The 23098-nt window shown below is 36.4% G+C and overlaps 1 protein-coding gene across 5 annotated transcripts; it reads left to right on the top strand.

Annotated features, from left to right (window-relative positions):
- Window positions 1-594: 594 nt before the first annotated feature.
- Window positions 595-21013, top strand: LOC144971023 (uncharacterized protein SYNPCC7002_A1628-like). Of its 5 annotated transcripts, none has more exons than XM_078911329.1 (9): window positions 595-663; window positions 3573-3977; window positions 8982-9196; window positions 9994-10085; window positions 10962-11155; window positions 11473-11601; window positions 15049-15187; window positions 18360-18502; window positions 20872-21013. In XM_078911329.1, exons 2-9 carry the CDS (start codon window positions 3753-3755, stop codon window positions 20893-20895), a joined length of 1161 nt encoding a protein of 386 aa, XP_078767455.1. In that variant the 5' UTR covers window positions 595-663; window positions 3573-3752; the 3' UTR covers window positions 20896-21013. The 5 variants fall into 5 exon arrangements, with proteins under 5 accessions (XP_078767455.1, XP_078767452.1, XP_078767453.1 ...); XM_078911326.1 differs by having other exon boundaries at window positions 605-707; window positions 20872-21007; XM_078911327.1 differs by having other exon boundaries at window positions 628-707; window positions 3522-3977; window positions 20872-21007.
- The last annotated feature ends 2085 nt before the right edge of the window (window positions 21014-23098 follow it).

Genomic DNA, 23098 nt, shown 5'->3' with positions numbered 1-23098 from the left:
GCTTTTATTGACTTTCCCAAACAACAGTGCTGGGATTACCCGCCCAAATCATTACCCGGGTAATACCCGGGTAGTGGGCTGATTACCCGGGTACCCGCGGGTACCCGTGGCAGGGGTGACTTTTTGACCAAAAAATGTTTGTTTGTTTTTTTGGTGCTTTTTAAAAATTCTTCAAAATGTTTTTATTCATCTCGTATTTATTATTTATTACAACAAATGAAACGAAACTGAAGTAAGAAACAAGGATCATTAATTACAATAAAAACAAACAAAAAAAAAAAAAAAAAAAAAAAACCCTGAGATTCCTTTAAAAGATAAGAACTAATATAGTCTTAATCTGTTGATTCCAAAATTTAATCATATGTGTGTTAATAAACAAAACAAAAAATCAATGAATGTAATTGAAAAATAAAGGAGGAAAATCTTTTGAAAGAATGTCATGTAAATGTAAAAATGTAGATCAAAATTGTATTACATCCAATTATCACTCTCAGTTCAATTTCCATTTAATTTGTTGAAGCGGGTACCCGCTACCCGCCCTTTTTACCCGAGTACCCGGTTAAACTTTATTACCCGCGGGTACCCGCGGGTACCCGGGTATCCGCCCAGCACTACCAAACAATAACAAATTATGTTGAATGCTCGTTTGTGCATAGCAGCTAGGTATTGTCGTTAACGGATTTCTCCATCTATCTAGTTCACGATAGGTAAATTATAGGAAATAATATAGAAAAAGTCTCCACCGAAGTGGGCGTTCTTCATATATGTAAAGGACATATATGGGTGGTTAAAAAAAGTGACATTTTTATGCACCTCCATTGGAGTTGGAGGTGTACAAAAACGCACCGTTTTTATGCAACTCCGTTGGCGGTGATGGTAAATTAAAGAATATGTTGCTGCATACGTCCATGAGGTTTAAATAGTTTTAGATTGTAGTTTAGCACGCAGCTTAGTGATTACCGATGTACGTTTATTATACAATGAATAAATTAAAGAATAATAACAATAATTTTAAAATAATAAATAAATAAATTTAGAAAATTAAAATCGAAGTTTTTAAAAAACATGATAAAACGTTTTTGTAAAAAAAAAAAAAAAGAAATGAAAAAAAGCAAGCAAAAATAAAGTGAATTAAAAAAAAAATTTGTCTATGAGAATCGAACCCGTTACTTGTCCACTGCGCTACGGAGCCACCTGACTGTTGATCACATTTAATAAGGTCTTTCTAAAGCAACTGTGTTTTCAGTCCACCAGTGGACTGAAAACACAGCTGTGTATTCAGTCCACCGGAAATAAAAATATTTTAAAAGGACCAATTATCGTCTATACTTACCTTAATCGATCGTGACAACTTTGATACTGAGCCTATTATAGGCATCATCAGAAATGGACAGGCATAAAATTTATAGCAATTCAACGGCTGAATAATATCATTTACAGTGTTTTATTTACTCTCAGGAAATCTTGATTGAGAGTTGTTCGAAACCGGGTGCCTGAAATAGATCTCAATTCTCGAAACCGATTTATCAAACATTGACGAGATTCTTACAGTGGCTGCGAGATAGCTATTGGCCTGGCCAATTTGGCCAAAATTGACCACACAGAGAATAATGTTTCTACAATTAATTTAAAATTAACATTTACATCTATTTTTAATTTTTCCTAGTCCTTTAGAATTTTTTTTGTGATTATCAAAACCGATGAATTTTCCAAGGAGATCAGAGTATTAGTATTGCTTGCCCAAGTAAGGTTCTATTTGGCCACTTTTCACATCGATCACTGGCCTCGAGTACGGCTGTGCTTCGAGGCCTTCCCCCTCCCCCCCCCCCCCCCCGGGCAGTCTTGACTTTGTCTTATTCCAAGATCCTTTTCTTTCAAAATCATCCCTTGTCCTTTGAATTGTAGGGCTGGTCTATTGTTCATCGTCTATCATGTCTTCTAAAACTGTAATTTGTTTTGACTGGCATCCCATTTTTTCCTTTCTACTAGCCCTAAAATGACCTCAATGTTTTATAAGCGCCATGAAACCTTTAAAAACAAAAGATTCCTTAAAAGAATGTAGAGTCATCTTCCTTGCTGCTCACGTCGATATTGTCATCACCAAAAGTGTCCCAAGCTGTAAACTTATAAATAAGGATAGGAACCAAAATAAAAAATAAAAATCGAGTACAAGTAGCTACAAAGCAGTCCTTCTCTCTCTTTCTCTCTCTCTCTCTCTCTCTCTCTCTCTCTCTCTCTATCTATCTATCTATTTATCTATACTCTATCTCCAATCTCTCCCACCCCCACCCCCCTTTTCTCTCTGACGCTTACTTAAACACATTCAAGACCCTATAACTATAAAGATGTTCTCTATTTTTCTTTTATCTTTTTTTTTTCGTTGGTTTTTGTTTTGTTTGTTCGTTTTTCTCCGGATTCTTATTGTTACATACAAGAAATACACAAGGCAATACATTTTGACGCCTCACTGTGTTCTAAATTAAAATAATAATCTTAAAAGTGAGTAAAAGTAAATCATCTTTTTACAAAATTAAAAGTCGATCAAACTTCTCGAGTCACCAGGAATGGTGTCAACGTGTTGAACTTGAAAATTAAGAATTTTTTTTGCCAAGGGAGTACACAGGCGTGCCCGAGGCCAGTGATCGATGTGAAAAGTGACCAAATAGAACTTTACGTGGGCAAACAATACTAAAACTATGATCTACTTGGGAAACTCATCGGTTTTGGTAATCATAAAAATTATAACGGACAAGGAAACATTAAAAATAGATATAAATGTCAATTTTAGATTACTTATAGAAACATTATTCTCTGTGTGGTCAATTTTGGCCAAATTGGCCAGACCAATGGCTATCTGGCAACCATGGTATCGAGAATTGAGATCTATTTCAGGCTCCCGATTTCGAACAACTCTCACTCAAGACTTTCCGAGAGTAAATAAAACGCTGTAAATGATATTATTAAGCCGTCAAATTGCCATAAATGTTATGCCTATCCACTTATGATGACTACCTTACAATAGGCTCAGTATCAATGTCGTCATTATCGAGAATTGGTCCGTTTTAAATATTTTTATTTCCGGTGGACTGAATACACAGCTGTGTTTTCAGTCCACTGGTGGACTGAAAACACAGTTCCCTTTCTAAAACATTATTTTACCTTCAATGCAACTTCTATTTTCTGGTTTTATGTTTCGATTTTTAAAATTATTTTTATTTTCATATAAATTTATTAACAAAGACATATTACAGATGTAACAATTTAACTTTCGCCATGTCCAAATACAGAAACACAATATCGCTGATGTAATTGGGTGGGATGCGTATGCGTGACAGAGGTATATAAAAACGATCCGTTAAGATACACCGTCAATGGAGGTGCATAAAAACACTACGTTAAAAAATGCCATGTATCAAGGCATCACGCGAATAGTCTGGGTATGTTCGGGCGTCCGGTAATAAAAAGAGTCAACACTTGACTAATTTCAATCAACAATCCATTATCAATATCGTAATGAGAAGAGCTTGGAAAATGAAGGCAACCCCGTTTTTATACCCATTGTGACATCACAGACTCACAGGAAGAAACAACACACAACAGTGAATGGAACTCACAGTGACACCCAAGGTTACAGTTACAGTTACTCAATAGCCAAATAACAACATACTGGAACACATTGAAACACAATAAATACGTTCCCACAGTATATTAATTTTATAATTAATAAGCGTATGTTTTAAAGTAGCTCTAAGATGCCAAGTATATCATGCCGTAAAAGAGTGTATACTATTATGAGACATTGTACAGCAGAACGCTCGGCGAAAATTAATAGATGGTTTTCATTATCTTCATTATCTGAATTCCCTTGTGACAAGGCTTGTCAACACATTTCGTCGCACACCAGTCCAAGTCCAACTGAATCTGAAGTGCCAAAGAAACCTGGACTCTCTCATCTGTTTCAAGTGAATTCACAGAAAGTGAGCTAAGAGAATTTTTATGTTTATCCAGTGTCCTATTGAGGCAAAGGAGACCTAGCAAATATCAGCCTTTTGACTTTTGGCTAGGGACAGGGAGATGAGAATATGGGTCTCCCTAGCCAAACTCAAATAGGCCAGTTTTTGCTTGGGAGTTGGGAGACTACAATTTTGATATTCATATTTTAAATGGCCTGTTGTATAGGATAGGGAGACCACCATTTTAGTTTTAGCCTCCCCCAATGTCTTAAACAAACGGCTTTCCACTTAATCACGGAGACTACAACTACAATTTCATATTATGTAGCAATTTCATATTGAATTGAATTGATGTAGATGGTTCAGGCAAAGTTTTCGGTTTGCCAATTCATCTTTCTCTCATGAATTTAGTCTATGTGGTAGCACTGCGGATCCTAAATTGTTGGCACATCCTTCCAGAATCTGTCCAACTCAGCTTTGAAGGCGTTTACACTTTCAGCATTCACAACTCTCTCTCTCTCTGGCAAATCATGCTATGTATGAATTGTTCTAACTGAAAAGCTTCTTGTCCGAATTCTGTTTCATTGAGCATCCCCTGGTAGAGCTTTGGTTGTTGAGCTGAAATGTTGGTCTCTTGCAGGTGTATATACCGTGCACAAACTTAAATAATTTGATCATGTCACCCCTTTTTCTCCTATGTTCAAGACTTTTGAAGTTTGAGTTTCTTCAGACATTCTGAGTATGGCAGGTCTTTAAGTGAAGACAATAATTTTGTGGCCCGTCTTTGGACATCTTCAACTTCTTGGCATAATGATTTATCACTAGGTTGCTATCATGACATACTTACTACTTACTTTTACTTTTTACTTTTACTGTACAGCTGTAGTCAGGCTAGTCGCCTTTCAGCCGGTCGTTGCTATCGTAGTTTTTTTTTTTCTTCATTTACTACGTTTTCACACTGGGTTTGATATTGTTGCGCGGTGCTTGTGGCGGGGTTTTGAACCAGTCTGATGACAAGATGTACCTGTGTTGACTCCATACTCTGTCTTACCTATTCTTGAAGGAGTTTAAGGTTGGGGCTGAGACATCTTCTGGTAGCGAGTTCCATGAATTTACTACTCTCACACTGAAGAAGTTTTGTCTCACAGAGGTCTTTACAGATGGCTTCTTCAACTTCAGGCTATGTCCTCTTGTCATTGTTGTCTCAGTCCGGTAAAGCAATTCACTTGACACTCTATAATTTCCTGTCAAGTACTTGTAGCACTCAATCATGTCCCCTCTTGCTCTTCGATAGTAAAGGGAGGGCAGGTTGAGTTTCTTCAAGCATTCAATATAGTCCAGCTTTTGTAGCCCAGGGATGAGTCTAGACATTCTACTCTGTACTGATTCTAGCAGTTCTTCTGTTTCTTTGAGTCTAGGGTGCCAGGCCACATTACCATATTCAAGATGGGGTCGGATGATTGATTTGTATAAGGCGCTTAGTGAAGAGTTGTCCAGAGTGGTAAATCCCCTTCTGAGGAGTGCCAGTAGCTTATTTGCTTTTTCAACTTGAATGTAGATGTGCTGCTTGAAGTTGAGGTTTTCGTCTATATTAACACCAAGATCCTTTTCCAATTGTATTGATTCCAAAGAAATCTGTACACCCTTGGATATCATAGTATAGTTTGCATGGTCCATATTTTTTCCTATGTGCATGACCTTACACTTTTCTGCATTGAACTTCAGCTGCCAGGAGTCAGACCATTGTTGTAACCTATCTAGTCAGCCTGTAGGGTACATGACTTGTCCGGGACATTGGCAAAAATCTTCGTATCATCGGCGAATTGCAAGGTGGCTGATTTGACATCATCAGGAAGGTCGTTTACAAAACATACGAATAATAGCGGACCAAGCACACTTCCTTGTGGAATACCTGACAACACATCACCCCATTGTGACTCCTCTCCATTTACCACCACCCTTTGTTTCCTTCCAGATAGGAAATCTCTTACCCATGACAATAGATGTCCCTCAATGCCATATCCTTGCAATTTTTGAAGCAGTCGCTCATGTGGCACTGTATCAAAAGCCTTAGCAAATTCCAAGTATATTGTGTCAATGAAGCCTTCTTCATCTAAAATCTACATCCATGTTTCAAGTACTGAAAGTAGGTTTGTGGAGCAGCTTCTGCCTCTGACAAAACCATGCTGGCAGTCACTAAGTAGCTGGTTTTCTTCAAATTGTTGGAGGAGGTGGTTTCGAGTGATGGATTCCATCGTCTTACAAATTACACTTGTGAGGCTCACTGGACTATAGTTGCCTGAGCATGTCTTCTTTCCCTATTTGAATATTGGAGTCAAATTTGCTAGCTTCCACTCAGATGGTATGGATCCTTCTTTTATCATTGATTCATGAGTATTGCGAGTGGGAGTGCTAGTTCCTCTTCGCATTGCTTTAGTATCGCGGGTGGAATGCAATCTGGGCCACATGCTTTGCTCGGGTTAAGTTTAGATAATTTTTTGACAATATCATCAGGTTCAATTTCAATAACGCTGAGACTTTTTATGTTTTTTGCTTTGTTGCTGACTTCCGATATTTTGTCAATGGTTTCTTTGGTAAAGACAGAGCAAAACGTTTCTGCTTTCTCCTTGTCGGTACTCGCCACTGAGCCATCGTGGTTGGTTAGGTCTGCGATGCCGCATTTTGATTTAAGTTTGCTGTTAGCATAGTGAAAGAAAGCCTTTGTGTTTGCATATACTTCTTGTAAGTAGACCATTTTAGTCTCACTTTTTCCAATTCTTCTTCATTTACCCACTTAGGTTTGTTGATTTTGTTACCTGCTTTGGTCTTTGGGATATGGGAGTCCATTGTAGTTTTGATCCTCTTGCTTATTTCTATCCATGTCTGTTCTATTGATGAACCGTGGTGGATTGGTTTTCACAGAGGGTTTGTAGCATTTCAAATCGAAAGTCAGCAAAGCATGATGGCTTTTACCAAGAGGTGCCTCGATACTAATCTCTTCAATCATGTCTTCTTCATTAGTAAAGATAAGATCTAATATGTTTGGGGTTTGTTTTCCTTGGTGGTAGGTTGGTTCATTGACATGTTGGTGCAGGAAACAATCTCTGAAACATTCCATGAAAGCTTTCTCTGTTTTTCCCTCATCTGTGCTGTTGTCCTCCCATTTGATACCCGGAAGGTTAAAATCACCGCAGATGAGCATGTGGGTAAAGTTTTTGTTCTGGAACTGACTATTACACACTATTTTTAGGTCTTCAATTATGAGGTTATTGTTCTCTAGGGTGCTATTTGGCGATCTATACACACAGCCTAATAATAGGCGTTCAGTGCCTCAGAGGCAAATTATTGGCCATACAACAAAAGGAAGTTTATTTTTTAAATTCTAAAATTTACTATTTCAATTACTTGTCTGTTTCTGTTTTTTTTTCTTCCTCTTTTTTTTTGTTATGCTTTGTTTTATTTAAAAAAAAATAATTTGTAAATTTATTTTTAATTAATTTATTTTTTTACATTTTTGCATCGGAATATTTAGTATGCTTTTAAAAATCTGTATAATGAATTACACCAAACCAAGAACCTTGTGCGATTTTTTTTCTCTCGCTTTTTATTTTTATATTTTGTTTTCGGGTGTTAGGTTTAAAAAAATAATTTTTGTTGACATTTTGTAATGTTAACTAAAAAATACTTTTGAAAAAAAAAGAGGGGAGGGGGAAAATTAACTTATGCTACATGATACAATCCTATAGAAATCAAGTTTTAAAAATAAAAATTAGCGGCTGTGGGATTTTAACCCACAATATCCATAAAACAGTTTATTAATTTTTATATATTTTTATACAGATTTGTCCACATTTCAACCAATTTTATTGCGACAACATTGCAATAATATAAAGAAATGAAGATATTTTAGTATCTGTGATTGGAGGCGTATTTTAAGGGATTGGGATTGGGAGGCCAAAATCGTGGTTGAGCTATCCCAGACAAGCCATTTGAATTATGACGATCAAAATTGTGGTCTCCCACCACTATGATTGTGGTCTCCCTTGACGCTTCATTAAAATAACAATTTGATAACTATAGTTTTGCTAGATATCTAGGCATTTTGGACTTCATTCCACTGAAGTCTCCTTCTTCTTCCCTTTAAGTCTGTAACATCAATTAATCTGTAACATCAGAAGACAAGTCTTCTGGCACTTTCCTACTCACTTCATTTCTTGTGTCTTTTATCCTGTTTCCCAGGATGCTTTCTGTCTCTGTCTTGGAATGAGATTACGTTTTGTTCTGACCCTGGCCGGAATCCTTAGCTGAGAGAGAAACAATCAAATATATATTTATTGTTTTGGGAGATGATATTTTTTCCTTGTAAATCATCTCTCTGTTTTTATTTTTGTTTTGAATATGTTTTGTAAGCTTTTAGGTGTATTTCCTTAATGAGATTCTGTGCTTGTGTCTGGATGACACTACTAGGTGATCTCAAACTAAGTAGGCCTATACTGTGATAGTGTGCTCTCGGAATCTATTTGAACCAGTCCCCTTTGTCTAACTTTTTCTTGTGTGCCTTTAATTCTAAATGTAGAATTTTTTTTACTCTATCCCATTTTCTTCACTTTTACTGGTACTGAAATGACTTATATGTGTTGCAAGCATCATAGAAGCCTTAATATGAAATCCATTTTAAAAATTGTATTCCAAAATGCTTTTCCAATTAAGGACCAATTAACATTGGTTAAAAAAGAGATGAATGTTTAACACAGAAACTTTATTACATAAACTGACCTATGTTACATAATGGGAATTAGTGATACACATTCGACATAGTTTCCTTTGACAATTGCATTTAGTTGACCTTTCCTGCGATTAACAGGAACCACTGTTTTAATAATGCAAAGAGCTATATCCTTAATTTACATTTTCAGCTTGTCAGTTCAGTGAAACTTTTAAACGAAGAGTACTTTCAACCTAGTTTTGACTATGTTGCTCTGCCTTTGTAGGCCATTTCTCCTGATTTGTTTTCTCCATCCCCCACAGGTCAAGGATTTCAAATCCACTCGTGTTCCTATTGTACACCATGACAAATATGTGTGTAAGTTTCCAGTGGAACATCGTTTTTGCATGCTCAAGTTTCATGGTGTTATACAGTGTTTACACCTAGACAAAGTCATTGACAAGGAACAAGTTGTGGAACCAGAGGAAATCACACATGATCTTTGTGAATTAGTCCACGATCCTGAATATATTCATAGGTTTGTGTTGTTTAACACTTTTGTCATTGTACTACTGAAATGGAATCTTATTTTTTGTTTACAATCAAATATTTTATGTTTGGTACCGTGGCCTTGTGATATGAACTCTACTTCTGAACTGTAGGATTGAGTTCTGCTTTGGGCTGTAATTAGGTGTAAAATGAGTAACTAGCCTGAAACAGTGTTGTCTTTTTAAAAAATCACATATTGTTATACTTGAGAGCAGTAGGGGCTGCCTGAAGCCTGTGGTGGTAAAAATACCAACAAAAAGGTGAAAATGGAAAGGCCTGTAAAATATTTTGTTTGGTAACAACAAGAGCACTTTACAAGCGTCACGTCTCGTCTTGTGTGTTGTTGCACTATACGAAAAACTTAGACTTTTTTCAAATTTATTTATGTATTACCTACTGAGTAAGCAACCGGTATTTCTGTCAATGTGTTTCGGGCATTCCGGTTTTAGTCCCTTTAACCACGGGTATTCATGATCTACATTATGAAAGCTGAATACTATTGATCTATGTAAAGCGTTTTGAGGCCAAGGCATAGAAATGCGGTTATAATAATAATAATAATAATAATAATAATAATAATGATAATAATAATAATAATAATAATTATTATTATTAATTATTATTATTATTATTATTATTATTATTATTATTATTATTATTATTATTATTATTTGCTCACTCGACTCAGATGTGAATGAGTACCTTATTCTGAAGATAAGATAAATATTAGGAGTACTTTTAGACAATTTAAAAAGTTAAAACTATTTGAAAGAATTTTCTCCCCAGATTTTTTACAGGACAAACCAGTGATTATGAACAAAGGATAAGTGGCTTCCGTTGGTCAACAGGTATTGTGTCCAGATGCAGGTATGAAGCAGGTAAAGACATTTTAATCATTTAAGAAATACAGGTAATGTAAGGAAAATACATTTTAAGGTTTTCTGCTTATTCTTCCAACATTTTTAATGAAATAGTTGCTACATTTGAGTATGTTCATTCTCACTATAAACCAGTTTGAAAAGCAATAGTTGTACATCAATTTCATAATGCAATAATGGTCTTCCAAATTAAACAGTTATTATGAATGTTTATTTTGTCTGTTTTTGTGTGTTTTCCTCTCCAGTTAGAGTCCTACACTCAAAGTCTTTTGCCCATATATCTGGTTTTTTTTGGGGTTTTTTTTTTTTTTATCAAAAGAAAATTTATACCAACCTTTTGCATTTCAACAAGTAGGTAAAAGCCAAGGCACGTTGAACTTGCTGGACCCGTTTTTACCTTTTCCCGAATCAATAAAGCTCAAATCAAATTACTGTTATATTATTATTATTATTATTATTATTATTATTATTATTATTATTATTATTATTATTTTATTATTATTATTATTATTATTATTATTATCATTATTATTATTATTATTATTATTATTATTATTTATTATCATTATTATTATTATTATTAATATTATAGTTATTATTTGATATAGTGCTCAGAGGTGCTTTACAATTGTTTTTTTTTTATTAGTATCACACATGTTCATTCATTCGACTACAAAATCACTACAACAGTCGCACACATATCTTGTTTGAAGTGCACCGAAGGAGTAGATACTGCTCTCTTAGTGAAAGCAGTAAGATATGATATCAGAGTAAAAGTAAATTAGAGTATATTAGAGTAAAATAGAATCTTGCTTACAATTGATTTAAATTGAAGGCAGCTATATTCCCTTTTATCTTTATAAAATTTATCTCTAGGTGGGACTTTGCTGGCATGTCAACTGGCTTTGGAGCGTGGGATTGCTTGTAGCTCTGGAGGTGGCACACATCATGCATTTCGGTCACATGGGTCAGGTTACTGCCTCATTAATGACATGTCTATTGCTGCTGCCTCCATGATTTATAATCAGGCTGTTGACAAAGTTCTCATTGTCGACTTAGATGTTCATCAAGTAGGTCCTATTATTTTATTTTGTCAAATTTGCCTCAGAATTGGCTACTTTATTTATTGGAAACAAAATATTATGAAGCGTATGGAAGTCAAAGTTGATTAAAGAGTTAAGAATGTATGAAACAGAGTAGCTCTATAATGCTTTTAATTTTAAAAAAATCCATTTATTAATGTCATTGATTATATTATCACAATTGATAAAACTCAATGCTGAAAAACTAAACCAATTTAATGATAAAGAAGAATTTATAGAAATTATATATTTGAAAAAAATATGATGCATGTGGAGTCTTTTAATTATATGTAATGTTTTTTCAGGGTGACGGAACAGCTGCTATCATGGAGAATAACCACAAAGTATTTACTCTTTCGGTGCACTGTCAGAGTAATTTTCCATTCAAAAAACAATCCAGTGATTTAGACATTGGATTGTCAGACCATGTAGGGGTAGGTGAGTTGTTTGCGTTGCCTTTTATTGATGTCAATGTCTTCTCTGTTCAGTTATTTAGTGCTTGCTACTGTGCACTGCCAATAATTTTATTTTTCAAAATCCAATATAATCCAACTATCTCACATTATTACTTCTCACCATGTCGGGAATTCTTGAAAAGTCTGGAAAAAGTCAGGAATTTTATTTTGGTGAAAAATTCATGAAAATACGGTTGGGAGAAAAAGATGGTCTCGGATTTTGCAATCAGGTCGGGGAAAAGTGTGACAAATGCTTGATTTTTGGAATCAAACTGTTTCACCAGTCCATGAGTCTTTTTTTTTTGGCACTAAAATTCCCTTCCCTTCTCTTTATTCATTCAGCCCAATTTGTCTCTAGGGTCCATTCCAAGGGAAGACTGGAATAACCCAGGCATCAGCCGCAGTGGATCACTTCAAATTGAGCTAGGGCGAGGTGACTTGCTCAAGGCCACACAGTGCATCGGCAGGTGGTCAAACTCAGTTCCTTTCGGGTATGAAGCAAAGACCGTACCACTGAGCCATGCTGTACCCTAATGCTTCTGTAGCATGTCACAAGTGGAAGGGTGCTTGTCGGAAGTAAAGGTGTCTCACCTTGTGAATATGTAATTTTTTTTTCTTGTCCACTAGATGGTGTGATTCCAAGGGAGACTATTACAAGAAATCAATTTGTTGAAATGTTTTTATTTTGGAAGGCAATTTTTTACCTAACAAGTGAAACAATTTCTCAGTTTCTAACTGCTGTACTGCAATAGTTTGCCCATTTTCTGATCAGAGGATAAAGAGGCGTGGCCCTCGTGTTGTTTCACTACAACAACATCAAAGTGAGATGTGAACACCAGTGGGGAGTAGACCTGGGGCAATGGGATGGTGACACCGATGGGAAATGAACTGGAGAGGTGCAAGATGTAGAAACAAGTGGGGAGTCAACCGGGTCTATGGAAGGTGGACACTAGTGGGGTGTGAACCCAGGACTATGGAAGGTGGACATCGCTGGGAAGTGAACACAGGACCATGGGATATGGACTCCAATGAGGAGTTAACCTGGGACTATAGAAGGTGGACACCAGTGAGGAGTGAACCTGGGACTATGGGAGGTGGACACCACTGGAGAGTGAATGCAGGGCTAATGAGAGGTGGACACCAGTGCAGATTATACCTGAGCCTATGAGGGGTGGATGCAGCTGGAGAGTGAACACGGGACCACCGGATATGGACTCCAATGAGGAGTTAACCTGGGACTGTGGGAGGTGGACACCAATGGAGAGTGAACCGGAACTATGAAAGATGGACACAGCTGGGGAGTGAAAATGGGATCACGAGAGATGGACATTAGTTATCAGTAATCTGGGACTAAGGGACGTGAGGCATAAATGCTATCTATTCAGGCCTGTATATCCTCAGGCAATTGGCTGAAATCAGACAATCCATTATTATCTACTTCAGAGGTGTAAAGAAATTATTTGTCGGTATGGAAAAAAAAGGGCCTAAATTAAATAAAAAAATTACGGAAAATGTAAAACCGCCGATGATAATACTGAAACATAGCTAGTACAATAGTTACATCGTTTACTGAACTCCTCTCTCTCTCTCTCTCTCTTTCTCTCTTCTTCTCTCTTCTCTTCTCTCTCTCTCTCTCTCTCTCTCTCTCTCTCTCCTCTCTCTCTCTCTCTCTCTCTCTCTCTCTTCTCTCTCTCTCTCTCTCTCTCTCTCTCTCTCTCTCTCTCTCTCTCTCTCTCTCTCTCTCTCTCTCTCTCTCTCTCTCTCTCTCTCTCTCTCTCTCTCTCTCTCTCTCTCTCTCTCTCTCTCTCTCTCTCTCTCTCTCTCTCTCTCTCTCTCTCTCTCTCTCTCTCTCTCTCTCTCTCTCTCTCTCTCTCTCTCTCTCTCTCTCTCTCTCTCTCTCTCTCTCTCTCTCTCTCTCTCTCTCTCTCTCTCTCTCTCTCTCTCTCTCTCTCTCTCTCTCTCTCTCTCTCTCTCTCTCTCTCTCTCTCTCTCTCTCTCTCTCTCTCTCTCTCTCTCTCTCTCTCTCTCTCTCTCTCTCTCTCTCTCTCTCTCTCTCTCTCTCTCTCTCTCTCTCTCTCTCTCTCTCTCTCTCTCTCTCTCTCTCTCCCCCTCTCTCGTTTCTATGCTACCTATCACTTTGCTTCACCGCTTTGGTAGCGTGCACGCCCATTGCCCCAACAAGCTCTGACTTACAATTCCTGACATCACTATTCCTTTGTACTGCTCTTTTTCGCTTTCCCAAAACTCTTATTTTGATTGCTGCCAGTCTGTACAATTGAAGATCATAGTGAATGTGTTTGATATGGTTGACAATGCTTGTTATTGGTTCATGAATTCAGATTGACATGGACTAATTTGTAAGTCTGCTGACCCAACTTATTATGGTCTCTCCTCTTATTGTTGTAATTATAATGGAAATACTCTAATTAAAACTAAAGTAAACCAATGAAAAATATTGTCAATTACAACAATGTGTTAGGTTATCAGACCTGCCATTATGTACACATAGATTCAGATCCTTCGGAATTTTAAATTTTCTGTTTGAATTTTATGATCTTATGCTAGGAGTGCTATTTACATTTTGTGTCTCTAACTTTGTGTGCTCCAGTGGGTAGAAGATACAGGATGTAGACTGGATTAGTATCAGAATCAGTAGATTTGCCACTCAGTTTTAGGAAGAAGCCAAGCTCAGACTTGTGTTACTCTTTAAGAGCTTGGCTCACAGAAGCTTGTATTTCAAATTGGCTGCAATGCAATGGCAGCACAAAGTAAAGGAGACTTATTGTTCAGTATGTAAAAAGAAAAACTACAATTAAATCAATTGATAGATCGACAATGACCTCCATATGAAGGCTAAAAACATTACTTACAAGAATACCATGTTCAACTTCATAAGACTCAGTGTCGGTAAAAGTACGTGTTGTATTGATGATAATGGTGATGTTGCTTGTAGTTTATCTAAATATTCTAATGTGAGAGTTTATTGTCAAATCCAAGTCTTTATTATGAATTATTTAAGGAATATGTATTACTCATTTAATTGGATATTACATAAATTATTTGTGAAATTTAGCTCTTTAGGGACCAATCTTTCAAACACTGCGAGTCATCCTCCCCTCGCAGAAGTAGGTCTTGACAATTTTTTGGAGGTCTTGGACAAACATTTCAAGGATTTGGTGGGGACCCTGTATTATGTGAAAAATAGACCATAACAATAGCAGCCTACAACTTCAAGTCATCTTAAGTTGTGGAAGTCAAAATATTGCAAATACTTTTTAGCAATCACTTGGATTAGCATCTTACTTTTCCCCCTCTAAAAAAAAAAAGAAAAATCAAAATAGATTTATTTACCTTTGTTTATGTATTTGCCTTTCATGCTTCCTTTAAAAAGATGCAATTCTGAATGGCATTTAAAAATAATTTCAGGATAGTGAATATCTTAATACATTAGAAGATTGTCTTCCTTGGGTATTGGACACATTCCAACCTGACCTAGTCATTTATGATGCTGGTGTTGATGTTCATGTTCATGATGAACTTGGGAGGCTAGATCTTACTGATCAAGGTGAGAACTATCTTTCTTGCTTACTTCAATTTTTAATTTAATTTAGAAAGTAAAAGTGGGTGGAGAGAGAGAGAGAGAGAGAGAGAGAGAGAGAGAGAGAGAGAGAGAGAGAGAGAGAGAGAGAGAGAGAGAGGAGAGAGAGAGGGAGGAGGGAGGGAGGGAGGGAGGGAGGGAGGGGGGAGGGAGGGAGGGAGAGAGAGAGAGAGAGAGAGAGAGAGAGGAGTTTGGACCAGTATGAAGATCATTTCACCATTCACATAACTACTAGCTTTTATTATTGTCTCTGACTTTTATAAGTCAATTTTCATATCCACAAAGTTGGAATTATTTGTCTCCTCAACTAAAATTTGTTGAGATAACATTTCTTGAGCTAAAATTTCTTAATATGAACCTAAATATGTCCCCTCAGCTTGATGCAGTATTATGTTCGGATTTTAAAAAGGGGAGATTATGTTCGGATTTTAAAAAGGGGAGATTATGTTCGGATTTTAAAAAGGGGAGATTATGTTCGGATTTTAAAAAGGGGAGAAAATAGGTTTTATCGTTGAAATGGTCAAAATTATGGAATTTAAGTTTTTGGCAGTTTCAGAATCCACAATCATTATCTAAATAAACCTGTTTTGGTTTATTACAAAGATTAAGCATAAATGTATAATTCACAAGTTTTAAAAAGTGACTCTCAGCAGCACACTCAGAACAAGCATTGACTTTCTGCTTGAATAAAACTCATTCGCTTTTTCAACCAATTACATATGGAATGTCAATAGAGGTTATATAAAAATAGAGCTTTTGTATAGCGCAATATCCATAAAATGTGCTCAAAGTGCTTTACAAAGGGTCCCTGACCCATAGCAAAACATAACATGTATAACGAGACATGATGCCTGTTAGGTGATATCATTTTTCCGACAGAGACAGTGCTGTTGACGGCCAGGTACTCATTTTACACCTGAGTATGGTGAGAGAATGTGAGTAAAGAGTCTTTTCCAAGGACTCATCTATGCGTGGAGCGAGGCTCGAATCCAGGACCTTCCGATCGGAAAACGAGTGTCATACCACAAGACCACATAGCCGTACAATGTCAATGGAACGGGTGTGTCTTTTTCTTTCTTATTAAGAGCTAAGAGGGGTCCATCATTTCTGAGTTTGACCAATAAATGGCGTCAAAATTGATTCACTTTCCTTAAAGACCATATAATATTATATTGTATAGTATTAATAATACATATCTTTGACTAAATGCTTTGTGTGAGCGCACAAGTCTCATGTCACCGTATACATGTTCGTGTGTGAATTTTATCATACGATGCACCCATGTGCTCTTACTTTTATTATTGTCAAATAAGTCACTAAGCCCCACCCTGTTTTCCTCAAGATGTCCTTTGACCAGATAAAGAAAATATTAGGACGTATGATTCAAACTGTCCAATTTTTTTATTTTGCAATTTCATTGGTTGATGATTTGAGATTTTTTGATAGCAGACAGCTGATAGAAGTTTATTTCTTGGTGGGGTTCCTGACCTCCCATAGTGGGCAGGGAGGTACATACTATGTCTTCTATCCCCCTATGTCTGTTTTCCAACATGCTTTCTGCATTTGTCTTGGAATGAGATTACATACTTGGTTTTGTCCTGGCCCTGGCCGGATACCCTGGCTGGGAGGGAAACAGTCAAATGTAGAATTAGTTTTGGGAGATGATATTTTTTTTCCTTGTAAATCATCTCTCTGTTATGCACTGTATTATGTTTTGTTTGTGTATTATATATGATTTGTAAACATTTGAGTGTGTTTCTCTTAGAGGGGACCTTTGCTTGAGTCTGGATGAGACTTTTAGGTGATCTCAAAAACTATTTACACTGATAGTGTGCTCTTGGAATCTATATCTGTTCGATAGTTGAACCAATTCCCCTTTGTCTGCCTTATTCTTGGATGCTTTAATTGTAATTCTAGAACTTTTTACTATCCCATTTTCTTCCTTTTTAATGGCGCTGTTATGACCTTAATGTGTTGCAAATGCCGTAAAACCCTTAAAAACAAACAAAACGAAGCTTATCTGAATTCTTTTGAGACAAGAGCTTGATTCAATTGACCAGCGATTGTTGCTACACACATGTAATGATAAATGAGAATACTTTAAATATAGTTTTAGATAGTCAAATTAAGGGATGCTCTACGGACGTGTGTTTGGCTTTGGTTGGTTATTCCTGTTATCTGGATAATCGCAACTCGGTTAATCGCAACTGTCGGTTACTCGCAACATTTCCCAAGCAATGGATTTAATTCTATATAAAAGCACTGGTTAATTGCAAGAAACTTAGGTTAATTGCAACTAATTTTCGCCCTCAAAAAGTGGTTAATTCAAGTAATCAATCAAATAAAATATCATGTTTAAATTTCATCATGGAAGAAATTGTGACAAGTTGAAGAATCGAGTGTGAGCAGTATTTAATGTTACAGTAGTGTGTCACCACTTTATTAGAGACAAAAGATGGTGGGCTTTGCAGTATGGGTTTGTGATGTGGCAATTGAATAAGAGGCGAGGTGGTGGGTATAGTCTTTACAAAAGATAGACAACGACAGTTTTAAAGAGAGACTGAGTGATCTCCTTTATTTTGGGATTGACAACAGTACATTGTGACCAATGAGTTTGGTGAGAGCTCATTGTCTCTCATCATTGTTAATATCTTAAACTCTTGCAAAGGTTGAAAGAAAAAGAGTGAAAGTGAATCAAATCTGTATAGGTTGTCGACTTGCATCACAGCTGCTGTTTTGATGACAAAATCTATACAGGGCTGCCATATGGTTTTTATTTCAATCACATTGCTCAGATGTGGTGGACTAAGAACAATGTTTACAACAACTGGTTTGAGTTCACAATATATATGTAAACTGTTGCAATAGTGGACTGGAAATTCAACTTCGGTTAATCGCAACATTTTTGCTGATCTCAAGGACTTGCGATTATCCGGAGGGGACTGTTACTAGAAAGATTTGTTTCTGGCTGTCTAGTAACAACTGTCATTTGGATGTGCCTACTCTGTTTGTATTTTTACAAGTTGTTATGATATTGTTGAAGTGAATTCTGTTCCCCGGGATTTCATAACGATTTCCTTGGTTCCTCTTATTATTAATTTATTTTATGATTTTGTGAATTATATTTCTCCATGCTCAGGCATTTTTCAGCGGGATTCATATGTCTTGAACCTGATGAAGGGCCGTGGCATACCTGTGGCCACTGTAATAGGAGGAGGCTATTCAAAGAATTTAGACATCTTGTCTCGTCGGCATACAATCATTCATAGGGCAGCTTTTGAAGTAAGCAGACTTATTTTCATCAAATTGTTGTTATGACATATTGCGGCTTTTGGACAGTTGTTCTAGAGGTTTATAGAAAATTAAAATGAGACCATATTGATGACCAAATTATCAGGTGTTTATACGGGTCAAAGTCTGCCAATGTAAAGTTCTGTTGGCAGGATTAGTAAATTGCCGACCTGATTTTGTGGTCTGAAACATTTTCCTGTGATAAGCGCCCATGCCGCGAAGCTGTCAATTTTGTCACTTGTGCTCAGGTTGATGAATTTTGGTGACACTCCCATTTGTTAACGTTGGCACAGACAGGCTGGCGTCAAATGTTAAAAGTAACACAAGACTACGAGGTCTTGGATGAGTAGTTAATAGAAATGGAAGGGGATTTGGCCACAATATATATATATAATCATCTACTCTTACTCTCCCCCTCTCTCTCTTTCTCTCTCCTCTGTTTCTCTCTCTCAGCCTCTCGCTTCCCCCTCTTCCTTTCTCTCTCTCTCTCTCTCTCACTCACTCACTCACCTCTCTCTTCCCCCTCTCTCTTTCTTTCTCTTCTGTCTCTCTTCTCTTACTCTTTCCTCTCCCTCTCTCTCTCACTATCTCCCCCTCTCTCTCTCTCTCTCTCTCTCTCTCTCTCTCTCTCTCTCTCTCTCTCTCTCTCTCTCTCTCCACCTACCCATATTTCTATCTCAACCATCACATCTAATTTCATGTCATTTTTTTTTAGAAGCCGTCTGGTTTAGAAAGATTATAATAAGGTAAAGTGATCGACTTTGAAAGCCTATTTTTCAAAGACATTTTAAATTTACTTTTAAAACAAAGATACAGTACCTTGCTTTGTAAAGAATAAACTAAATACTTTCTAGCCTTTTGTTGTAGCCAAGTTGTGGTGATATTGAGTTAGGATGTGATGGTGGTGTTTGGAGAGGTGGCGGTAGTGACGATATGGTGGTGGTTTTAGTAGTGGTGCTTGTAATGGTGATGTGCTGATGGTTGTAACAGTGGTGGTAGTGATGACGTTGTGGTGGCAGCGGTTGTAGTAGTGATAGTGTAGTGGTGGTAGTGATGAGGATGATGATGTGGTGGTGATGGTTATAGAAGTTGTGGTAATGATGGTGGTGTTTGTAGTTTTAATGGTGATATCATAGTGGTGGTTATAGTAGTTGTGGTAATAAATATGATGTGGTGGTGGTAGTGATGATGACATGGTGAATGAGGTTGTAGGAAGTAGTGGTAGTGATGATGATGATGATGATGATTATATTCACACCACCACTACTAAACCACCGTCAACACATCATCACTACCACCTCGAGTACAACCACCACCGCTATATCATCACTGTTACACTGTTACAGCCACCACCACCATGTCATAATTATCATCACTAATTACAACTTTCACCACCGAATCATCATGACCACCCATGTCACAACTACTACTATTATTCATTTTTACATTTTATATGGCACTACCTCATTTTGGATCTTAACTTAATTTGAAAAAAAAGGGATTTAGGATGATATTGGACACTGTGCTTACAAATTATCATCTTAAATAGATACGATTTTGTATGAAGACATTCCTGTTTCAGCATTGAAATTCCTCATAGTGGTGTATGAAATTCCATTTACCCAAATTTTGTCTCTGATGTACTGGTACAATCAAGATTGCAGCCTTAAAAATTGCTTTTGGAAAGGAGAATTCATTAGATATATATAATTATAAAAAGTAAAGTTATATCTAATGATAAGGATGTAGGTACAGTCCTACTAGTAGTGATAACTTACATATTACATAACTATGGTATTATATGTTATTTTTGCATTTGGTTTGATTTTGACAGATGGACTGATTTTGTCTTGCAACTTTTTATTTTGCTGGCTCAGTCCTGGCAGGCTTTTAATTATCTTAGTTCAAAATCGGGCGCATAAATGACCTAAATAGTGTCGAAAGCGCCGTAAAACACCTAAAAACAAATAAACATTAGTTCAAAATATCTTTTTTAGAGAGCAATATTTACACATTTAACGTTTTTGTTGTAAATGCAAAATTTCTTTGTTTGTTTTTTTTTTTTTTGTGAAAGCTTAATGCAATTGTTGCTGCGTTAAGCTCGAAGAAGAGAATAATATTGAAAAATATGTATTGGACTCTTCAATTTATTTCACAAAGACAAATAATGTCTATGTTTTCACTGTCATGTTGAGTTACTTATCATGTTTTTGAAATTAATATTCAAATTATTTTCCTGTCACAGGTTTTTCCTCACTCCCCTCCTTCTTTATTTCTTTTTTGTTGTTATTTTTTTGGTTTGTTTTGTTGTATTTAATGTTTTTTAAAAAAAAACATTTTTGATTAATTATTTGTTACAGGTTTGGAAAAGGACTCAACCATGAACACGGATTCAAGTAACTGCTATTTATATATACGTGTGTGTGTGTGTGTGTGTGTGTGTGTGTGTGATATTATATGAAATAACATTTATCGCAATAAAAAGAGACATTGATTTCAATATATTATGACTTGTTTTGTTGCATTGCTGTCGTTTTTGTGGGTTTACGCCCTGGCCTTACCAACTTTGCCATTTGCCGTGGAACCTCAGTATAACTCATACTATCTGGCCTCAACAATGACACATAGACTATGTATGTACATGATCGTTGCTTCAACCTTAAATCGCACGAGTGTCTATTCTATGGAAACACACATCACGATCATCGTATGTATTTGTCATACACTGATTCATTCATAAAACCAGAGGCCTAACGTAATTTTGTTTGCTTTTTGACATTCTTAAGTTTTCAATAAGACCGAGACTGAGACCCAAGAGTTGGTTTTAACATAAATAAAGTGAAAACAAAGTTTTTATAGGAGCTACACAAAAAAAAAAGCTAAGAAATGAAACCCTATCTGGGCAGTGTAGTAGACTCAAATGGAGGCATAGACAGGGATGTTGCATCAAAATATATTGGCAAAGACTCTACAGCCTTTCAATGGATTGAAGTTATTATTATGCATATAGAGCTTTATTGTATAGAGGATTGGGTGCAATATAAATAAATTTCATTATTATTACAGCACCACCACCACATCACCATCACTTACTACCATTACGTTTACAAACATCACCACACCATCATTATTAACGCAATCACCACCACCACCACATCACCATCACTACCACAACTACAACAACCAATACCACCGCAACATTATCATTACTACTACCACTACTACAATCACCACCACCCCACATCACTACCACTACAACATTATCATTACTACCACCCGCACTAGGTTTTTAGAGATTTAATTAATTTGTACAAAGGGACGTTTGGAATTATTAGTGTTTACATATCGTAAAGGTCCCAATGAATAAGGTTTTTGGTGTGTGGAAATTCCTGTGAGCCAAATTTTAAAGTAGCATCTCTGTTTCTATTTCATGCGCGTTTCTTGTAAACCACAATATTAATAAATTGCCGATCTGAATCCTGTCGGGAATGCTTGGAGTTTGATCGGGTTGTATAACACAAAAGTCAGCAGGAGAAGTTCAGTCCCCCCCACCCAACCACAAGGAATTCAAGAATGAAAAAATGAACAAATGAATCTTTAACTTTAAATTCAAATCTAAAAACACACAGTTGAGCTCTCGATTTTTATACAGCATTAATAATCACTTTTTACATAATGCATAGTAAATAGTAAAATTTTGGTCAGATTGCAACTATGACCCATAGAGCCGGAGTTTACCCCGGTTTCTATAGCATGAAATGGACAATAGCAATTGGTTGCTATCCTTTGGATAGGACACTAGTATATCTCTTTTTCTTTTACGGGTTTTACGGCGCTTACCACACATTTTTTGTCAGATTAAATGTGGAACTAACAAGTATAAATCAACGTTCGTTCCATCAGCAATAAAAATGTTGAATATTTCATATGGTACAGCAAGACCAAGGATTGATGCGTTGACTGATTGACTGATTAATTTGTTTAATGTTAGGCTAGATGAAGTGACCAATTGATAATGATGATGGTATTTGGTGTTGAATTGCCAGGAATGTAACGAATTGAAAATGAAATGAAAATGTTAATGTTGTGTATGTCGCATGCGTGAAAGAAAGAGAGGAAGAGAGAGGGAGAGAGAGAGAGAGAGAGAGAGAGAGAGAGAGAGAGAGAGAGAGAGAGAGAGAGAGAGAGAGAGAGAGAGAGAGAGAGAGAGAGAGAGAGAGAGAGAGAGAGAGAATGGGTAGGAGTGAAGTGTCTGTTCAATGTTATAGTTATCATATAACGTTATGACAAGTGTAACTAAATGACAAATTGCCATATTTATGGACAATAAAGATCTATTATTATTATTATTATTTATTATTATTTTGGTCATACAGTGGAAGAAAATTAGATAGTAAAAACATTCTAGATGTACAATTAAAGGACGAGAAAACGGTAACAAAGGTGAATGGTTCAAATAGGGAACAGATGTTGATTCCAAGAGCATACTTATCAGTTCAGGATCTAAAAGTCTTACCCATACACCAGCACAAAATCCCACTAACAGCAATACATTCAAATGTTTACAAATCATATGTTAAAAAAATA

This window comes from Berghia stephanieae, chromosome 4, assembly GCF_034508935.2.
Source record: "Berghia stephanieae isolate SIO BIC M18660-M18661 chromosome 4, UCSD_Bste_1.3, whole genome shotgun sequence".
NCBI lineage: Eukaryota > Metazoa > Mollusca > Gastropoda > Nudibranchia > Aeolidiidae > Berghia > Berghia stephanieae.
Note: the sequence above shows the minus strand (reverse complement) of the source record. Positions and strands in the feature narration are given on the sequence as shown.